We start from the raw sequence: 22,658 nt of genomic DNA, 5'->3' as shown, positions 1-22,658 counted from the left end.
CATAACATAATAGATTGTCTTACTGTAGACAATAACTCCTATTAATCCAATATCCTTAGGAGGCCCACAATGCCCCACACCTATATTTAGGGATTCATAGCATTGGCTCTTGAACATCTTTCCATAATGTATGCAAATCCTCTCACACTCATTTAGAAGATTCCCTGCTGAGATGATCTGCACTTACTGGTATATATACATCTAAGGAGACCTGAGCTGCCATGAAACACGAGGCCTTCGGAGACAGAAAACCAACTAAATTGCTAGTGCTCTAAAAGTTTTCACCAAATGCATCTCATCTTCTTTTCTACTGGATCACAACTAAAGCCAGAACTTTTTGTTTTTTACTACTTGACATCTCTGTGCTTCTTCCAACTCAATGGGTAAGTTCTTAACGACTAGAGAATTCTAGAATGTCCTACTAATCACAGAAATATCCATGCACTATTCAGTCATCTTAAAGAATGAGCATTAGACAATAAGTCATGTCTCAGTGTTAAACATTAACTAGATTCAGTTCAGATTAGTTACAAATTGACTTGGGGTAAACTTAATCTTGTACAAGGGACAAGATTGTATAAAGGCCCCATCACACTAAGCAATCTCGCTAGCGATATCTCTGATTTTGTGACACATCAGCGATCTCGCCAGCGAGATCGCTGTGTGTGACTGGGATCAGCGACCGGCCCCCTTGCCGGTTATCGCTGATCATGCTCCAGTGACCTGGGCCGTTTTTCGATCGCTGGTCTCCCACTGCCCAGCACGCATCGCTGCGTGCTTTACATTAGAAACCAACGTCGCTGGTCCTGATCGCTGGGGCTGTCTATGTGACAGCTCACCAGCGATCAGCCTAATGATGTCCCAGCGATCCCATCATGTCGGATCGTTGGTGGGATCACTGGGACATCGTTTAGTGTGACGGGGCCTTAAGGGACAGCAGAAGCAACACCTCTATGATAAGCAGGGAAGATCTGGTAATAAAAGATGGGACCTTCTCTTCCGTGGTCAGCGTTAGAACAGCTGAAGTTTGCTGGCCCAGAGACAAAATGTAGACTGCAATGTTGCAGACTATTGTAATCCATTTTTTGCTGACAGACTGTCTGGGCCATGGTGAGAATGTTTTTTTTCTTAGATTACACTGGTTGATTTGATTTTGATTCTTGCAACTTTTTTATACTTTACTTTCCTCTCAGGTTGGCATGGAGTCAAAAAGGAGAGTATTTTTTTCAATGAAATGTATACAGATTTTTACTTAATGATATGACCACTTGAAGGGAAAGATTATGCGGGCACTAATTGTGAAGTGTCACTCTGCTGGAAGTATTGTTTATTGTAATTAAAGAGCAGAAAAAAGGCTGCACCGCTTACCTGCCCAGATCTTGGAACAAAATGCACTACAGGGTGCAGCCAGCCTATATAGCAAGATGTTAGCAACACAGGTGCAAAATACTAGATCAACAGCATTATTTTTAAGTGCCTTCTTCCAGTACTGTCAAAATTCAAATGTGATGCCAAACAAAGTTTTGCAGCAGCTGAAGTCCTCCTTAAATTATACTTTCTGGAAATTCATTCTTAAGATTAGAAAAATATGGACTTTCTTTAGCAGAATTGTTAGGCGTCAGGTTCCTGCAGCTGCACAGCAGGAATCCAGAGCCTTGCATCCCAGTGGTCTCCCATTCTCCACCGACCACTCAGGAGCCTACACAGCAATCTCAGCGTCCCAGACGCTCTGCTCAGACCACCTCTGGGTCAGCAATAGCAGCACAGGCTGTCCTGCAGCAAGCCACTCCAGAGGATAAGTCCTCTCGTCCCGCTACTGGGCATGCTCACGAGACGATCTCCCATTGGAGATCGGGAGTCACGTGCTCAGGTCCTTCTCCTGATCTGATTGGTCCATCTCAGAGATCTGGAGGGTCCCGGCAGCGCACGGCTATAAAAGGCCTGCATGGCCGAGCTCTCACGGCACTATCGCATAGTGGCTGTGTCTGCTGCCGCGCTGCATTCAGCAGCACTTACCGGCATCCGCAGTAGTGACGCCACACACATGGTAGGTCAAGACGGACACCATCCCATGTCTTGGACCCTGTCCTGTGACCTGATACCGTGCATGTAATTATGCTGAGACCTGTGAGTCTAACAGGCTCGGTGTTTATGTTTATGTTTCAGCGCCTCTGTGAGTTAACAGAGTCCGCTCTGCGCACATCGGGTGATGTTGAACCAGTGCGCATTATACCGCCATATAGCGCATCTGCCATTGTCTAGCAGCGGTTTTAACATCTACTGCACGGTGGACCCCGGGCGGTGAACTCACTTTCTATTATTTAATATTTAGTGCGTTCCGTCATCCCTAACATTATATTAGTGCCAGTGTCTGGCTAGTAATGGCGGACCAACAGCAGCTGCGGCAGTACATTCAGCAGCTGGAGGGCAGGTTGGCGGCTCTCGAGAGTCCCACCTCAGCTGCGAATGCTACTGCGGCCGCTGTTCAGGCAGTCGCAGAGGCTGTCTCACGTATTGCCCATGCTCACACTGGCACTGACATTATCCCGCCTCCCGCTCCCCGACAAGTTTTCGGGCGACAACGCCACTTGTAGGGGATTCGTGAGCCAGTGCTCTATTCAGCTTGAGCTACTGGCCGCACGGTTCCCTACAGAGTGGGCTAAGGTGGGGTTTATTGTCTCCCTCCTGTCGGGCAGGGTGTTAGAGTGGGCTAAGCCATTGTGGGAGCGTGATGACCCCGTGGTTCTGAGTGCCGCTCAGTTTCTCACATTCATTAAGCAGGTCTTTTTGGGACCACGGGTCACTCACGACACCTCTCTCCAACTATTAGCCCTAACACAGGGGTCCCTCTCGGTCAGCCATTATGCTGTCGTATTCCGGACATTGGTTTCCGAGCTGGAGTGGCCTGATAAGACACTCGTCCCTGTGTTTTGGAGAGGGTTAGCGGAGCATGTCAAGGATGCTCTAGCAACCAGAGAGGTCCCCACAACTCTGGAGGAGTTGATTTCCATTTCCACCCGCATTGATCGCCGGTTTACGGAGTGCGGGCTGGAGCGTGCGCAATCCAGGCGAAGGGTTATGTTGGCTCCCACCTTCTCTGAGCCGCTAAAATTTGCCGCTCAGGAGCTGATACCTTCTGAACCTATGGAGGTGTCTCGCGTCGGTTCCAAGCAGCGTCCGGTGCGAAGTTCCGCACGTTGTTACCAGTGCCGGCAGTTTGATCACTCAGCTAACACGTGTTCACTGCGGTTGAAAAAACGATCACGTCTAGTGGTTGTAGGTGGGGGTCTATCAGATATGAAACCTTTCTCTCCCAAACCGGTATTCCGTGGGATCTTAGATAGCGGAGCTTCCACTTGGGAGGCAGAGGTCACGGTGGATTCCGTTGCAGAAGGGAACTTTATGTCCTCGTCCTTTGCCCAAAAGCACGCTATTCTGCTGGTGTTACTTCCCCAACCCTTGACCATCAGGGTGGTTAATGGTGCACCTTTACCATCTCAGGTTACCCACCAGACAGCACCACTCGGGCTCTCAATCTCACCATCCCACCGTGAGATTTTATCCCTGTTCATTTTGCCAGATGGCATCGACCAGGTGCTTCTCGGAGTTCCCTGGCTCCGTTGCCATTCCCTTCATATTGATTGGACTTCGGGGAATATACTGGGTTGGAGCAAGGACTGTGAGGGAAGGTGCCTGAGTGGCAGTGTTCAGGTAGCCTCCACTGAAGTGCCCGCGGATCTCTCAGCGCTTCCCAAACCATACCACCAGTACGCGGACGTTTTCTCTAAAAAATCTGTGGAGACACTTCCGCCACACCGTCCTTACGATTGTCCGATAGATCTATTGCCAGGCACGGAACCTCCTAGAGGCTGCGTGTATCCGCTATCACTCCCCAAGACGAAGGCTATGTCTCAATATATCCAGGAGAACCTGGCAAGAGGTTTTATCAGAAAGTCGGTGTCGCTGGCTGGTGCAGGGTTCTTCTTCGTGCAGAAGAAGAGTGGAGAGTAGTGTTGAGCATTCCGATACCGCAAGTATCGGGTATCGGCCGATACTTGCTGTATCGGAATTCCGATACCGACATCCGATATTTTTTCAATATCGGATGTCGGTATCGGAATCGGAAGTTCAAAGTTGATTGACAGCCTGACGCCATCATGATGCGCGGTGTGTGCGCATCATGATGCGCCGTCATTTCGGGCCCTCCGGGGGTCTCTGCCGGCCTGCCGGGGGGCTGTGCAGGCTCCGGTGGTCTGTGCCGGCCTGCCGGGGGGCTGTGCCGGCCTGCCGGTGGTCTGTGCAGGCTCCGGGGGGCTGTGCCGGCCTGCCGGGGGGCTGTGCCGGCCTGCTGGTGGTCTGTACAGGCTCCGGGGGGCTGTGCCGGCCTGCCGGGGGGCTGTGCCGGCCTGCCGGGGGGCTGTGCTGGCCTGCCGGTGGTCTGTGCAGGCATCGTCCGATGGGACTACAAGTCCCATCGGGCGATGCCTGCTACCATGACAGTGATTGACACATTAGCCAATGATGGGACAGTAGTAGTCCCATCATCCGGCTAATGTGTTGAATGTAAAAAAAAAAAAAAAAAAAAATTACATGCTACATACATGCTACATACATACAACATGCATACTACATATATACTACATGTAACATAAATACTACATATATACTACATGCAACATGCATACTACATGCATGCTACATACATGCTACATGCTACATACATGCTACATTCATACTACATATATACTACATGCATGCAACATACATACTACATATATACTACATGCATGCAACATGCATACTACATATATACTACATGTAACATACATACTACATATATACTACATGCATACTACATACATGCTACATACTACATGCATGCTACATGCATGCTACATGCATGCTACATACATACTACATGCATGCTACATTCATGCTACATGCATGCTACATACATACTACATGCATGCTACATACATATTACATGCTACATACATACTACATACATACTGCATATATACTACATGCATGCTACATACATACTACATATATACTACATACATACTACATGCATGCTACATACATACTACATGCTACATACATACTACATACATACTACATGCATGCTACATACATACTACATGCTACATACATAATACATATATACTACATGCATGCTACATACATACTACATATATACTACATACATACTACATGCATGCTACATACATACTACATGCATGCTACATACATACTACATGCTACATACATACTACATATATACTACATGCATGCTACATACATACTACATGCTACATACATACTACATATATACTACATGCATGCTACATACATACTACATATATACTACATACATACTACATGCATGCTACATACATACTACATGCATGCTACATACATACTACATGCTACATACATACTACATGCATGCTACATACATACTACATGCTACATACATACTACATATATACTACATGCATGCTACATACATACTACATGCTACATACATACTACATATATACTACATGCATGCTACATACATACTACATGCTACATACATACTACATATATACTACATGCATGCTACATACAATACATTCATACAATACATACATAGACATACAGTACATATAACATAGAGTAACATACTTACCAATACTTGTCACATTGTTCCCCGAAGCCATTGTCGTGTACGGAATAAATATTAACATAACAAACCACAAAAATACTCACCCATGATCCGAAGCAGTCCACGAGTGTGTCCCACGACGATCTTGGGTAGAGAACTGCAGCATCAGCTGATGCTGCCGCTCTCTACGGGCTGCAGGAATCCAATGACGGAAGGTAGGTATCCTTCCGCACTGTATTCCTCCGCCACTTAAAAAAAAAAAAGTCCCTAGTCTCACTTTATGCCATTGCTGCGTGGGAAATTCTCATCTTTTTAAGTGGTGGAACTTGCACTATTGCTGACTGACTAAATACTTTTTTGCCCCACTGTATATACTACATGCATGCTACATACATACTACATACATACTACATATATACTACATGCATGCTACATACATACTACATGCTACATACATACTACATATATACTACATGCATGCTACATACATACTACATGCTACATACATACTACATATATACTACATGCATGCTACATACAATACATTCATACAATACATACATAGACATACAGTACATATAACATAGAGTAACATACTTACCAATACTTGTCACATTGTTCCCCGAAGCCATTGTCGTGTACGGAATAAATATTAACATAACAAACCACAAAAATACTCACCCATGATCCGAAGCAGTCCACGAGTGTGTCCCACGACGATCTTGGGTAGAGAACTGCAGCATCCGCTGATGCTGCCGCTCTCTACGGGCTGCAGGAATCCAATGATGGAAGGTAGGTATCCTTCCGCACTGTATTCCTCCGCCACTTAAAAAAAAAGTCCCTAGTCTCACTTTATGCCATTGCTGCGTGGGAATTTCCCATTACTACAGATAATGAGTGGAGGAAAGAGGAGACTCTTAAAGAAGAAGTTACAGGTCTGTGAGAGCCAGAAATCTTGATTGCTTGTTTCTGACCAAATACTTATTTTCCACCATAATATGCAAATAAAATGAAAAAAAAACAGACAATGTGATTTTCTGGATTTTTTTTTCTCAGTTTGTCTCCCATAGTTGAGGTCTACCTATGATGTAAATTACAGACGCCTCTCATCTTTTTAAGTGGTGGAACTTGCACTATTGCTGACTGACTAAATACTTTTTTGCCCCACTGTATGTAGTATGTATGTAGCATGTAGTATGTATGTAGCATGCATGTAGTATGTATGTAGCATGCATGTAGTATGTATGTAGTATATATGTAGTATGTATGTAGCATGCATGTAGTATATATGTAGTATGTATGTAGTATGTATGTAGCATGTAGTATGCATGTAGTATGTATGTAGCATGCATGTAGTATGTATGTAGTATATATGTAGTATGTATGTAGCATGCATGTAGTATATATGTAGTATGTATGGAGCATGTAGTATGTATGTAGCATGCATGTAGTATATATGTAGTATGTATGTAGTATGTATGTAGTATGTAGTATGTATGTAGCATGTAGTATGTATGTAGCATGCATGTAGTATGTATGTATCATGCATGTAGTATGTATGTAGCATGCATGTAGCATGCATGTAGTATGTATGTAGCATGCATGTAGTATGTAGCATGTATGTAGTATGCATGTAGTATATATGTTACATGTAGTATATATGTAGTATGCATGTTGCATGCATGTAGTATATATGTAGTATGTATGTTGCATGCATGTAGTATATATGTAGTATGAATGTAGCATGTATGTAGTATGTAGCATGTATGTAGCATGCATGTAGTATGCATGTTGCATGTAGTATATATGTAGTATGTATGTTACATTTAGTATATATGTAGTATGCATGTTGTATGTATGTAGCATGTATGTAGCATGTAATTTTTTTTTTTTTTTTTTTACATTCAACACATTAGCCGGATGATGGGACTACTACTGTCCCATCATTGGCTAATGTGTCAATCACTGTCATGGTAGCAGGCATCGCTCGATGGGACTTGTAGTCCCATCGGACGATGCCTGCACAGACTCCCGAAGCCTGCACAGACCACCGGCAGGCCGGCACAGCCCCCCGGCAGGCCGGCACAGCCCCCGGAGCCTGCACAGACCACCGGCAGGCCGGCACAGCCCCCCGGCAGGCCGGCACAGACCACCGGAGCCTGCACAGCCCCCCCGGCAGGCCGTCACAGCCCCCCGGCAGGCCGGCACAGACCACCGGAGCCTGCACAGACCCCCTGGCAGTCCGGCACAGCCCCCCGAAAGGCCCGTACAGACCCCAGAGAGGCTGTACAAGGCAAAAATAGGGTTTTTCTTATTCCGATACCGGAAGTCCCATAGACTTGAATGGGACTTCCGGTATCGGAATCGGCGATACCGATACTTTTTTTTAAGATCGGCCGATCCATTCCGATCCGATACTTTGAAGTATCGGATGGTATCGCTCAACTCTAGTGGAGAGTTACGTCCCTGCATTGACTACAGAGGTCTCAACGCCATCACAGTTAAAAACAATTACCCTCTTCCGTTGATCTCTGAGTTATTTGACAGGTTGCGAGGGGCCCGGATCTTTACAAAATTATATCTACGGGGGCGTACAACCTGATCCGCATTCGTGAAGGAGACAAGTGGAGGACAGCCTTTAATACCAGGGATGGCCACTATGAATATCTGGCCATGCCCTTCGGCCTCTGTAATGCGCCTGCTGTCTTCCAGGATTTTGTTAACGACGTCTTCCACAATATGCTCTCTACCTCGGTGGTGGTCTATCTGGATGACATCCTCATCTTTTCGCCAGATTTGACCTCCCACCGGAGAGACGTCTGCAGGGTCTTTGACTGTCCGCGGGCGAACTCTCTCTTCGCCAAGCTGGAGAAGTGCCAGTTTGAGCAGGAGTCCTTGCCGTTCCTGGGCTACATCATCTCGGCCCAGTGGTTGGCTATGGATCCTGCCAAATTGCAAGTGGTAATGGACTAGCAGGAGCCCCATTCACTCAAAGCGGTGCAGTGTTTTTTGGGGTTCGTCAACTATTATCGCCAGTTCATTCCCCACTTCTCCACACTGGTAGCTCCTCTGGTTGCCCTCACTAAGAAAGGAGCTAATCCCAAGGCTTGGTCAGAACAGGTCTCCAAGGCCTTCTCATCTCTGAAGACCTATTTTACCGGCGCTCCCATCTTACACCGTCCCGATGTGGATAAACCTTTTATCCTAGAGGTGGATGCTTCTTCCGTCGGTGCAGAAGCAGTCCTTTTTCAGAAGGATGCTTAAGGTTGGAAGTATCCCTACTTTTTCTTCTCAAAGACCTTCTCACCGGCGGAGAAGAACTACTCCATCGGGGACAGGGAGCTGCTAGCAATGAAGTTGGCTTTTTCCAAGTGGAGACATCTCCTGGAGGGATCCCGGTTTCCCTTCCAGGTGTATATGGTCCTTAAAAACCTGGTCTATTTACAAACGGCCCAGTGCTTGAACTCTCGTCAAGCTAGGTGGTCTCTCTTCTTCTCCCGCTTCCACTTCACCTTGCACTATGTCTGGAGAGAAGAACGTCCGTGCGGATGCTCTCTCACTCGATGGTTTCAGCAGAGGATGAGCCTCGGCTAATTCTCCCTACTGAGAGTTTCAAGACCGTGGCCCCAGTTGCTCTCGAGTCAGTGCTGCCAGGAAAGACCTTTGTCCCTCCTCAGCTATGGCTGGAGGTTCTCGCGTAGGCACACGCATCCAGGGTGGGTGGTCACTTCAGCAATAAGCGGACCACAGAACTCCTGGCAAGGTCTTATTGGTGGCCGCACATGGCCTGGGACATGCAGAGGATACAGTAACCCAGCCGGTGGCAGACAGACCTTGGGAGATGGTTGGCATGGATTTTGTGGTTGGCCTGCCCAAGTCTGGTGGCAGTATGGTCATCTGGGTGGTCACCAACCATTTTTCTAAAATGGTGCATCTGGTGCCACTCGCGCGGCTGCCTTCCGCTCATGGTCTTGCCACACTGTTCATAAAACATGTATTCCGTTTGCATGGCATGCCGGACAAAATTGTTAGTAACCAAGGTCCCCAATTCGCGTCTCGGTTTTGGAGGGAGCTCTGCAGTCTACTCAGTATTGAGCTAAATCTGCCCTCCGCTTATCATCCCGAGACGAACGGGTTGGTTGAGAGAGCCAACCAAACTCTGGTCAAGTACCTGCGACATTTTGTCTCTGCCAGGCAAGATGACTGGGCATCCTTACAACCATGGGCTGAATTTGCCCTGAATAATGCAGTGGCTGATTCCACTGGTCAGACGCCGTTCCTTCTTAATTACGGCCAGCATCCGCACGTCCCTGTCCCGATGCCAGTGTCCTCCACTGATTCCAGGGTGGCAGACTGGGCAGTGGAGGCTCGTGACATTTGGAATCACACCCAGGATGCTATTCGAGCCTTTAAAGAAAGAATGAGGGCGTCTGCCGACACACATCAGCGCCCCACTCCAACCTTTTCCCCCGGCGACTTGGTGTGGCTCTCTGCTCGAAATATCAAGCTGCAGGCTGAGTCCACCAAGTTTGCGCCACGATACATCAGACCTTTTAAGGTTCTCGAGTGAATCAGCTCGGTGGTCTACCACCTGGCTCTTCCACCACATTCAGCCATCTCTGACGTCTTCCACGTGTCCCTTCTCAAACCTGTTCACATGGCCCGGTTCTCCGACTTGTCTTCGGATGAGTTTGATGGACTGGAAGGGTCATGGTCCAGAGGCATGGACCTGGGAGCCAGTGGAGAACATCCACACTCTGCTCCTGATCGCAGCCTTTGAGCGTAGCGAGGCCCTAGGAGGGGAGGTAATGTTAGGCGTCGGGTTCCTGCAGCTGCACAGCGGGAATCCAGAGCCTTGCATCCAGTGGTCTCCCATTCTCCACCGACTGCTCAGGAGCCTGCACAGCAATCTCGGCGTCCCAGACGCTCTGCTCAGACCAGCTCTGTGGGACTGGTTGTTGCTGCCACCTCTGGGTCACTAATAGCAGCGCAGGCTGTCCTGCAGCAAGCCACTCCAGAGGCTAAGTCCTCTCGTCCCGCTACTGGGCATGCTCACGAGACGATCTCCCATTGGAGATCAGGAGTCAAATGCTCAGGTCCTTCTCCTGATCTGATTGGTCCATCTCAGAGATCTGGAGGGTCCCGGCAGCGCACAGCTATAAAAGGCCCGCATGGCCGCTCGGCCATGCGCTAGTATAGACTCTTCTTGCTAGATGTGTGAATGGTGATGGATGTATGATTCTGGTGACTGACTTATTAAGATTCCCCTCCCTCTGATATTACGCATGTGGATAGGGAACTATAGAAAGAGTCAGCGCCAGTCACTGGCAAACCTTAGGCCACTGTGCACACCGCACCTCTACACTAGCGTCCGGTGGTGTCACGTCTCTCACGGCACTATCGCATAGCGGCTGTGTCTGCTGCCGCGCTGCATTCAGCAGCACTTACCGGCGTCCGCAGTAGCGACGCCGCATGCACGGTAGGTCTAGACGGACACCATCCCCTGTCTTGGACCCTGTCCTGTGACCTGATACCGTGCATGCAATTACGCTGAGACCTGTGAGTCTAACAGGCTCGGTGTTTATGTTTATGTTACAGTGCCTCTGTGTGTTAACAGAGTCCGCTCTGCGCACATCGGGTGATGTTGAACCCGTGCGCATTATACCACCATGTAGCGCATCTGCCATTGTTTAGCAGCGGTTTTAACACCTACTGCACGGTGGACCCCGGGCGGCGAACGCACTTTCTATTATTTAATATTTAGTGCGTTCTGCCGTCCCTAACATGAATGCACAAATTTTGGACTATATGAATAAATTGATAAGCATTTTACTGTGTAATAATATCATAATACTAATGTGTGATGTGATAAAAATACTTTTGACCAACAACACTACAATACTACGGTGTAATTATAATAGAACACTACTTTGTAATGTAACACTACTACTGACATTATAATTAGATATGGGCGGAACCCTTATTGTTCGAGTACCAAAACAGTACCCGGACCCAAACCAAGACCACATTCACTTGAATGTGGGGCTCGAGCATCCGGTGTTTGCCACATTGTCATGTGCATGAAAGCGCGGCAAACACTGCTTCTGATCAGGGATAAAATTATTACTGCCAATCAGACAGCCACGGTTCCCACACTGTCAAATGAGGCGTGGGAAGACGCCTATCCATTACTAATTCTATAATCTCTATATATAAAACTGAATGTGTGTGTGTGTATCACCAAACAATCACGAAGCACCTTTCATTTCAATAGAGCTGTTCAAAAGAAGCTGAGCTATGATTGGTTGCTATGAACAACAGTTTTCCTTGCAACCAATCACTAAGCATCTCTCATTTTACCAGAGCTGGTTGAAAGAAGCTGAGCTGTGATTGGTTGCAATGAGCAAGTTTTCCCATTTGACAACACCTCAGCAGACCCTGACATGGTGGGAGAAATCAAGTATCCATGGGAACATAAGCTCCCAGCCATTGTCTGCCCCCCCTGAAAGGAGCAGAGAGCACATGACAGGAATGAAAAATATCCCAATCACACATCCTCCATCCCATAGGCACATCTTCCCTCATAAAGAGATCATTGGTATGGAAGTCAGAGCAAATCCATCCAGCGCTTTGTTTTTGACCCCAGGCCTCTCTTAAAGGGATCTCCGTTATGGAAGTTAGGACCGTTCCACTCAGCTCTGTGGTTCTGACCCCAGTTTCTCTTAAAGGGATCATTGCTATGGAATTTAGGGCAAATCCACTCTGCGCTTTGGTACTGACACCAGGCTCTCTTAAAGGGATCTCATGTATGGAAGTTAGGGCAAATCCCTCAGCACTCTGATTCTGATCCCAGGGTTCTATTAAAGGGATCATTGGTATGCAAGTCAGGGCAAATCCACTCAGCGCTCTGGTTCTGACCCCAGGCTCTCTTAAAGGGTTACCCGGTATGGAAGTTAGGGCAAATATACTCAGCGCTCTGGTTCTGACCCAAGGCCCCTCTTAAAGGGATCCCCGGTATGGAAGTGAGGGCAGATCTACTCTGCGCTTTGGTACTGACCCAAGGCCTCTCTTAAAGGGATCTCCGGTATGGAAGTTATGGTAAATCCCTCAGTGCTCTGATTCTCACCCCAGGCTTCTATTAAAGGGATCATAGGTATGGCAGTCAGGGCAAATCCACTCAGCGCTCTGGCTCTGACGCCCGGCCTCTCTTAAAGGGATCCCCGGTATGGAAGTTAGGACTGTTCCATTAAGCACTCTGGTTCTGACGCCAGGCCTCTCTTAAAGGGATCCCCGGTATGGAAGTTAGGGCAATTCCACTCAGCGTTCTGGTTCTGACCTCAGGCTCTCTTAAAGGGATCCCCGTTATGGAAGTCAGGGCAATTGCCTTCAAATGCTCTGGTACTGACCCCAGGCTCTCTTAGAGGGATCTCCTGAATGGAAGTTAGGGCAAATCCCTCAGCGCTCTGATTCTGACCCCAGGATTCCATTAAAGGGATCATTGGTATGCAAGTCAGGTCTGGGCAAATCCACTCAGCGCTCTGGTTCTGATCCCAGGCTGTCTTAAAGGGATCCCCAGCATGGAAGTTAGGGCAAATCCACTCAGTGCTCTGGTTCTGACCCAAGGCCCCTCTTAAAGGGATCCCCGGTATGGAAGTGAGGGCAAATCCATTCCGCTTTGGTACTGACCCCAGGCCTCTCTTAAAGGCATCTCTGGTATGGAAGTTATGGTAAATCCCTCAGCACTCTGATTCTCACCCCAGGCTTCTATTAAAGGGATCATTGGTATTGAAATCAGGGCAAATCCACTCAGCACTCTGGTTCTGACAGCAGGCCTCTCTTAAAAGGATCCCCGGTATGGAAGTTAGGACCGATCCACTTAGCGCTTTGGTTCTGACCTCAGGCTGACGGGATGATATGGGATATTAGGGGTAGTAGTCCGGTGGCTCTGGCTGACAGGATGATGTGGGATAGGAGTCCAGTGGCTTTGGCTGATGGGACGATGTGGGATATTAGGAGTAGTAGACCGGTGGCTCTGGCTGACGGGATGATGTGAGATATTAGGGGTAGTAGTCCTGTGGCTTTGGCTGACGGGACGATGTGGGATATTAGGAGTAGTAGACCGGTGGCTCTGGCTGATGGGACGATGTGGGATATTAGAGGTAGTAGTCCGGTGGCTCTGGCTGACGGGGTGATGTGGGATATTAGTAGTAGTTGTCCAGTGGCTCTGGCTGACAGGATGATGTGGGATATTAGGGGTAGCAGTCCGGTTGCTCTGGCTGACGGGATGATGTGGGATATTAGGGGTAGTAGTCCGGTGGCTCTGGCTGACGGGATGATGTGGGATATTAGGAGTAATAGTCCGGTAGCTCTGGCTGATGGGACGATGTGGGATATTAGGGGTTGTTGTCCGGTAGCTCTGACTGACGGGATGATGTGGGATATTATAGTGAATGTGGTTATGCGGAGTGGGAGGGGCTCTACACTCAGCTTTACATATATACAGTATATATATATATATATATATAATCATTATAATTTGTTATAACTAACCGTAGTTAGTTACTATGCCCGGGCAGCACCAGGCTCTTCAGCTAGTTTTAAGTAAACACACAACCAGAATAATTTAATTTTAAATGAAAGAATGACACAGACTCCTTTAATGGTTCTAAATTAAACCATACTCGTGTCATTGCCCATTCCATTGAAGCCATCATCTCCTGTAATAAAACAAAAATAAAAAACAACCTGTTAGTTGTTCTGCCCCCCCAAAATCCATCCCAGTGGTTCTCAGTCAGGAAGGTCACATCTTGGCACTGTCCAGGTTGAAAACTATTTATCCCCAGACATGGAAGTTGGACAGGGCAGTAGACAGGTAAGACATTCAAACAATCTTGTTCCCAGTTCATTTTTACTCCAAAATGTATTCAACCTATGTATTTATACAATTTATGTTCTAGATGCTGCAGCCACTCATTTCTACTGTCCTTTCTCTAGAACTGTGCACACCATCAATATCAGCCCCTCTCTCCTACTCTCTCCAGCTGTCAAGCTCTTTCCACAGTATTAAAAATGCAGATCCATTTACTCCCACCATACAACACAAGAGATGCTCTCAAAAATCACTTAACCTTCTGCTTACGCTCTCTAGTCTCCTTTTCCTAGTTGCAGTAGATATCTCCCCCAATGCAGGTTACTTTTGTAATATTAACTTTAAGTCCTTCCCTACTACACTCAAAAACCCTGCGAATCTCATTAAAATTCATTGTATGCCTTGAATACCCTTTATTTGTGCCCTCTGGAACTCACAGTCAGCATGTAACACACTCTCTTACATCTATTAACTTTTCCTTTCAAGTACCCTTAACCTTCTTGTTCTTACTGAAACCTGGATCCAGCAGTCGGACACTAGTGCAGCTGCTGCTTTCTTGTATGGTGGTATTCATTTTTCACATACCCAGAACTGAGAGCAGACAAGGTAGAGGTATTGGTCTGCTCCTTTTAACAAAATGTGCTTTTCAGATTATCCCCCAGTACCCTCACTTACCTTCCCTTCTTTTGAGGACCACACTATCAGACTTTTATGGTCCTTCTCCTTGTGCGTAGTAGTTGTGTGGCTGTGCGGCCCCTACCCATCAGTGCCTCGATCACTTTGCCACCGGGTTTCCACATTTTCTATCCTGTGACATTGCCACTTTCATCATCGGGGACTTTAACATCCCTATTGATGATCCCATCTCCCCATCTGCTGCTCATCTTTTATTTTTAACCTTCTCTCTTCACAGTTACTAGCTATACCATACATGAAAACGGGAATACTCTGGACCTTATCTTCTCCTGGCTCTGACCATTGCATAATTTTACAAACTCCCATCTCCAGCTCTCTGACTACAATCTTCCTTTATTCTTTATCAAGAACTGTCACTCCTCTCAGGATGCCCCCAGTTACCACTCTTATAGGAATATACATACCATTAACACCCAGAAGCATATGAAGAATTTGCAGTCATCAATGGCCCAAACCTCCTCACTCTCATGCCCTGACTGTGCTCTTAAACATTATAATGAGACATTGCAAAGTGCCCTGGATGAAGCTGCACCTCCTACATGTAAAACAATTGGACACAAACAGCGGCAAACTAGGTACACACTGCAAATACGTTTTTTCTAGCGGTGCTCTTGTGCGCCGAACATCAGTGGAAGAAATCCAATTTGGCTGAAGATTTCATCCACTATAGGTTTATGCTTAAAACATACAACTTTACCTTTCACCTCTCTAAACAAACCTACTTCATCACCTCAGTCATTATCCAACAATCCTAAACACTTTTCTTTCCTTCCTCAGTCTCAGAGTTCAGGTCCCAACAACCAACCTCAGTGCTGATGATCTGGCCAATTAATTCAAAGAAATGCAGTGTTATTTGAATACCCTGTTTATTATACTGATAGCTGGACCATACAGTACAAGCACTTTTTACCATTTACCTTTCATGTCTCCCCTATTTCCTCATAGATTGTAAGCTTGAGAGCCCCTGCTCTTGAGGGCCCTAACTCATTTTGGTATATGCTGAATTATGTGTTCACTCTGTTATGGCTTTATTGTCTGTACCACTACCCTTTGTAATGTACAGTGCTGTAGAATATGATGGTGCTATACAAATAAAAAATACTATTATTATTGCTTTTATTATTATTATTATTATTATTATTATTATTACTACTCACAAAGTTCACTACAATTAAGCTGGGTTTACATGAGCGTATAAAAAAAGAGTTTGTGTTTCATCCAGGAAACTCAGGTAGGTGCTTTTTTTTCTCATTTTTCATCCATGTGCAATCCATTTTTATACAACAGCATTAATTAAAAATGTACAACTGTACATATAGTTTCCTGTGTTAAACAATCGCACTGTTGCACCCCCATAGGCTTGAATGGGCAACTATTATCTGACATACGGATGAAACTAGCACATGATATTATTTTTTTCACGTACAGATTCTGTCTGTGAACAAAAAAATCCTAATCTACACTGCCCCTTTGAATAACATTGGTCCGTGTGCTGTTCTTTTTTGTAAGCCCACCCTCATTAAAACATTGTGATTTCTATGTACACTTACACACAATATAATATTTTTTATTTTCCAGAAAAGATGACCACTGAAGCTACAGTCAAGTTCAATAATGAAACACTAGAGAGCACAGCTATTATTGACCTTTATAACCGCACCATGGACAATATGTCGGTAAATACCACCAATATCCCAATGGAATTCACAGACCCACTGCCCATCATTATCTCGCTTGTGTGCATTTTCCTCCTCCTTGCCACCTGCCTCATATTTGTAACCCTGTGCAAGCCTGCTGCCCTAGACCAATCCCTATATGGACCACGGGAATTTATGCCCTATCATGTGGAAGATGCCAGTGAACCACAACTCCGACTCTGGAAGAGGTTAGGCTCACTCAGGCAATCCATCAACAGCTTCAGACGTAGCCGGCCAATCTCCCAGTGCCAAAGGACGTGTCCAAGGCAGACACCAACCGCTCGAGACTGGTCTTTTTTTGAGTCAACTAAAATGTAAGGAGGCATTGCTAAATCTCAATCCTCGTTTTCTATAACATCTGACTAAACAATTATGTAAATGCACAAAACAGAGAAAGGACAAGATGACCATATATCTATATCAATAATGACTGTTCATGATAATATTCAAAGATCCTTGGACATGTAAACTGCATTTTATGCCTCTGGATAATGGAGAGTGAGCATGAAATTGATATAGGTGAATTTAATCATACTAAATAGCTGGATTTTTTTTTTAATTGCTTGCCGTCACGTCTGGCTGCAGATCCTCCCAAATTTCCAATCATTATAAATTTATCATTCAACATGAATAAAAGTTGCCGTTTTACAAATGTAAACATTTATAATGCATTTTATTAATGTAACACAAGGCAAAGTAAAGAGGAATTAAAGGGAAACCTGGGAATTTATGGAGTGTGAAAAAGCACAAGTGGCTTCTCGCTATTTGGAGGAAATGAATATTCTAATAACTAAAAAAGAGCATAAAGGTGCCCTTTCTTAACTTTCTTAGCTTGTGTAGGTGACAACATAATGTTTGGTTTATTGTGAAGCTGAATGAGATACATGTCAATAACAACACATATACAACTTGTTCACACACCACACGATTGATGATAAATAGTAATAAGTGGTAAAAAACCTTCGGAAGTTTTCTCTAGAAATGAGCAAATGGATTAGATGCAAATTGAATTCATGTTGATTTTATAGGAATTCGCTAAACTCAGAGAATTCACACAAATTGCGTTTCTCTTCACATGAATCGCCTAATTTTTTCATGTCAGAATATGGTATCAGTCAGAAAAAGTCACATGATCTTGAGCTATTATATAACATGGCATAGCAGAGCCAATCTGCAAAGACTATAGCCTGTATAAAAGCAGGAGCAGGAAATGCAGCCGCCGTTTTGAGGTGTGACTGGATAGTGTGAGGACTTCAAAGTTCACGGGTCAGTGTGTGTTATTGCACAGCCGTGAAGAACATTAGTATAGAGCGTGTGATGAAAAGAGAATAATACAGATATTCAATTGATAGGGAGAGATGGAAATAAGAGAGCTGGTAGTGAGTGATAAACTGCTGCATCTCAAAATTGGGCATACGTTTTTTTTTCAATCTACATAGCTATGTTACATTTTTTTTATTATTCGTGCAGAATGACATTAAAATACTACTGTTTAATGATATCATATTATTACTATGTAGTTACATCAAAAACAGGTCGCCCGTATTGTAGACAGAAAAATCTATTAACTTTGTGACTTTTTTTATTTTTCTGTACACATAGCTGTTATAGGGTTTGTTTTTATTATGTGGGACAAACTACTTTTCATTGGTAGCATTTTGAGTACAATGAACTTTTTGATTACTTTTTATCCCATCTTACCAAGCAAACTGGAAAAGCAAACTGGAATGTTTTTTATTGATATCTATCTACAATGTTCATCATGCAGTATAATTAGCATGTTACTTTTATTCTGCAGCTTGATATGATTATGGCAATACCCAATGTAAATACAGACACTGTAGGTCCAGAAATATTTGGAGACTGACCGAATCTTCGTGATTTGAGCTATGCATGCCACTATTTTGGATTAAAATGAGATGCAATTGAGCGGTAGAATTTTAGGTTTAATTAAAGGTGATGAAAAAACAATATCCTGGGAACTGTTTAGGAATTGCAACTATTTCTCTACAAAGCCTCCTCATTTTAAGGGCTCAGAAATAATTGGACAAATTAACATTATCATAAATAAAATGTTAATTTTTAGTACCTTGTAGAGAATCGTTTGCTGACAATTCTGCCTGAAGTCCTGAAGCCATGGACATCACCAAGTGCTGGGTTTCCTCCTTTGTGATGCTTTTCCAAGACTTTACTGCAGCTGACTTCAGTTGTTGCTTGTTTGTGGTCTTTCTACCTCAAGTTTTATCTTAAGCATGTGAAATGCTGCTCAATGGGGTTGAGATCTGGTTATTGGCTCAGCCATTGCAGAATATTTCACTTATTTGCCTTAAAAAACTCATGTGTTGTTTTCGCAGTATGTTTTGGGTCATTGTCCATCTGTAGTACGAACAGCCTTCCACTAATCCTTGCTGCATTTGGTTCAATCTTAGCAGATCAAATAGCCTTGTGCACTTCAGAATTAATCTAGCTGCTTCTGTCTTCAATTAATCATCAGTAAACACTAGTGACCTAGTGCCATTGGAAGCCATGTATACCGATGCCATCACACCATGTTTTACACTCCACCCTGTTTTACACAAGACGTGGTGTACTTTTCCAGGTTGATCTCCGTTTAATCTGTCCATAGAATGCTTTTACAGAGCCGGGCTTGTTTCTTTTTTGGCAAATTCTAATCCGGCTTTTCAATTTATAAGGCTGATTAATGGTTTGCACCTTGTGGTGAACCCTCAGTATTTGCTATCATGAAGTATTCTCTTTATGGTAGACTTAGATACTGAAACACCTACTTTTTGGAGAGTGTTCTATACTTGGGGTAGCTGTTGTGAAGGGACTTTTCTTCACCATGAAAAGGATTCTGCAATCATTCACCGCCTTTGTCTTCCATGGATGTCCATTCCTTTTTGAGTTCCCAAGCTCACCAGTGTGCTCTTTTTTTTTAAGAATGTACGAAACTGTTGATTTGGCCACTCTTAGCATCACTACGATCTTTCTAATTGATTTATTTTTTGAAACCTAATGATGGACAATTTCTCTTCCATTGAAATCTTCATCTACCACATGTTGTGTGTTCATAGCAACAGCTTCCAAATGCAAATGCCAACCTGAAATCAGCTCCAGACCTTTTACTTGCTTAATTGATGATGGATTAACAAGGGAATAGCCCATGCGGTTCATTAAAGAGCTTTTAAGATAATTGTCCACTTTTGGTGTCTATGAAAAAAGGCAGCTAAATTTTAAAGAACTGTAATTCCTAAACTCTTACTTAATAATAATAATCTTTATTTTTATATAGCACTTTACAGTTTGCACACACATTTTCATCACGGTCCCTGATGGGGCTCACAATCTAAATTTCCTATCAGTATGTCTTTTGGAGTGTGGGAGGAAACCGGAGTGCCCATAGGAAACCCACGCAAACACGGGGAGAACATACAAACTCCTTGCAGATGTTGTCCTTCGAGCCACCGTGCTGCCCTTACTTCAATTAGGATGTGAATATAGCTGCACTTTAAACCTATATTGAGCATATAAATGTATCTTGAAAATGTTTTGGTAAACAGCAAAAATGGCAAAACTTGGGTGACTGTCGAAATATTTCTGGACCAATATTTTTTTTGTTTGAATATTTTTGCAGCAGAAAATCTCCGTTAACAAATCATTTTTTTTGGAGAGAGGGTCATCACTTTCTCAGAGGTAAAACTTTTTCATTTTTTTTTGCCTACAGAACTGTATGAGGACTTGTTGTTTGTGCAATAATCTGTAAAGTACCATTACATGGGATAATTTCAGAGAGCAACTTTTCCATAGAGATATAAACACTCACAGGCAATGGCTAATTTTCTAGCTTTTCGACATTCATGATTCCAACAAAGAGACTTGAACATATGATCCTATGCAATACACTACAATATCTAACCTATCAGATAGCAAGATCCGATAGGGTAAGAAATACAACAGATACAGAGACTATTGTTAGGCCTCTGGCTGCCATGACAATTTCGTTGGCTGCTGAAGTGCCAATAGGGAGCACTTTCTTTCTGTAAAACTCCTTACTTGCGCTGCCAATAGCTACCATGGCATGAAAAGAGTTAAACGTCCAAGATCGCACACAGCTGCTTTCCCGGCTGTTGCAGTGGGAGTCCAGCTTTATCAAACAGCTGGCTCCCACTATGGATGGCACAGGCACAGTTCCTGTTCCTGCTGTTTCCTTATGTTTATGTTATAAATGTGTGTGGTGTAGTGCAGTAAATAACACTTCAGTTCACCATGACGTACTTGTATGGAAGAGATTGTGAAAGGGTTAAAAAGCTTCTTAATTTTCCAAACAACAAGATTTTGGCTGCTCTCCAAAAAAAATATAATTTTGGGATTAGCTTGTCATAAAGCCCTGTTTTTCTTGTAAGATCACATTTGTATAAACAATGACACGAAAGACATCTACCTCCAAATTGGTATCATTTTTGGAATGAATTTTTAATTTTAAAAAGCATAAAAAGTCCAACACTGCAATGTGCTATTAAACAAGCTCTCGGTTACTACTGTTAACCATGCTTTTACCCATAGCCATAAATGTTGAGTTCCCTTTGACATTACTAACACCGTGTTTGCATTAAAGAAATTTAAAGAGGTTGTACGCAGTCCTAGGAAACCTCAGAGTCTTTCATATGTCTTTTCATTGTGATCGGAGGCTTTGCAAGACTGATTCGCGGTGAATCAATTTGATGTTAATTGAATTTTGGGAAACTGATGAACTCAAATGACAGAATATTGCTTCATTCTCCACTCAGTAGTCACTCCTGGTGATATGTCCTTTAACCGGTGTTTATATAAAACTCTATTACTTAGTACGTATTTGTAGATTACTGAAAGTTTATAAACCTCATAGCACAGGCCAGAAATTCAGTAATATCGGTAACAGTAATCATGGACATACCAAGTAGCAGTCCATTCAGTCAGTACCTGTCACACAATGGCTGCAGAGGGTTATAGCATTTTGGGGTTGTTTGACCACATTGTTTTCATGACAATCTTCCAGCCAACATGTAAAAATAGATGACTATGTACCTGAATGATACTGCTGGATGCAGGGATATTTTCAGGAACTGTGGCTTCATAACTACTTTTCAAAAAGATGGGTTTGTTATCGTTGATGTCCAGTACTGTGATTAGGACAGTGGCTGTTCCTGTTTTCCGATTTCCTGCTGGTCCATTGTCTGCAAACATGCATTACAAAATATTACAAAAAATATATATGAATACACACCCACTCACATGTATTGCCTAAAGACATACAGTATATACACAATAATATGACAGAAACATTGTGATGTCTTGCCTCTAACGGTGACCAACATCTTTTATTTAGCCACCACTTGCTCTGGGTATCTTAGAGACCTAGCTAATCACACCTGACATCTACTACTCATGAGCTATCTCTACCTTGACCCATTCCCCCTATGATTTCAGATTACTGCATTGATAATGAGACTGGTTATTCAGTATATTTATGCATCAGCATTTGCTAATGCGACTACTCCAGAAGTATATGCCAGGGGGTACTCTCAAGGAATGTCCACACTACCCTTTGTGTAGAGAAGGGAAAGGGAGGAGAGGTAATGAAGTCAAAAGTCAGCTCATTGGTTTAGCATGAAGAAGAAATTGTTAGGAACCCAATGGATGCACATTTCCTATTGGCTACATACATTACATAAGCATTTGCAAGCGCTTTCACATTACAAATAAATAG

General features: G+C 44.1%; 2 protein-coding genes and 1 long non-coding RNA gene across 4 annotated transcripts in view; 2 read left to right on the top strand and 1 right to left on the bottom strand.

The window, feature by feature from the left end:
- CUNH10orf105 (chromosome unknown C10orf105 homolog) overlaps positions 1-17,642 on the top strand; it is a 31,418-nt gene extending 13,776 nt beyond the window's left edge. The window contains exon 2 of the mRNA XM_073574905.1: positions 16,794-17,642. Coding sequence (XP_073431006.1) covers positions 16,794-17,230 — 437 coding nt within the window. The 3' untranslated portion in view covers positions 17,231-17,642. The remainder of the gene's footprint in view (positions 1-16,793) is intronic.
- CDH23 (cadherin related 23) overlaps positions 1-22,658 on the bottom strand; it is a 1,761,581-nt gene that overhangs the window by 400,939 nt on the left and 1,337,984 nt on the right. For both annotated transcript variants that reach the window (XM_073574902.1, XM_073574903.1), the window contains exon 27: positions 21,977-22,125. In XM_073574902.1, coding sequence (XP_073431003.1) covers positions 21,977-22,125 — 149 coding nt within the window. The remainder of the gene's footprint in view (positions 1-21,976; positions 22,126-22,658) is intronic.
- LOC141088721 (uncharacterized) overlaps positions 1-22,658 on the top strand; it is a 400,341-nt gene that overhangs the window by 24,173 nt on the left and 353,510 nt on the right. The gene's annotated exons all lie outside the window — the stretch shown is intronic.

This window comes from Dendrobates tinctorius, unplaced genomic scaffold, assembly GCF_039654945.1.
Source record: "Dendrobates tinctorius isolate UK_male_01 unplaced genomic scaffold, ASM3965494v1 ptg000040l, whole genome shotgun sequence".
In the NCBI taxonomy this organism is placed as follows: domain Eukaryota; kingdom Metazoa; phylum Chordata; class Amphibia; order Anura; family Dendrobatidae; genus Dendrobates; species Dendrobates tinctorius.
The sequence above is the reverse complement of the archived record's forward strand: the minus strand, read 5'-3'. Positions and strand labels throughout refer to the sequence as shown.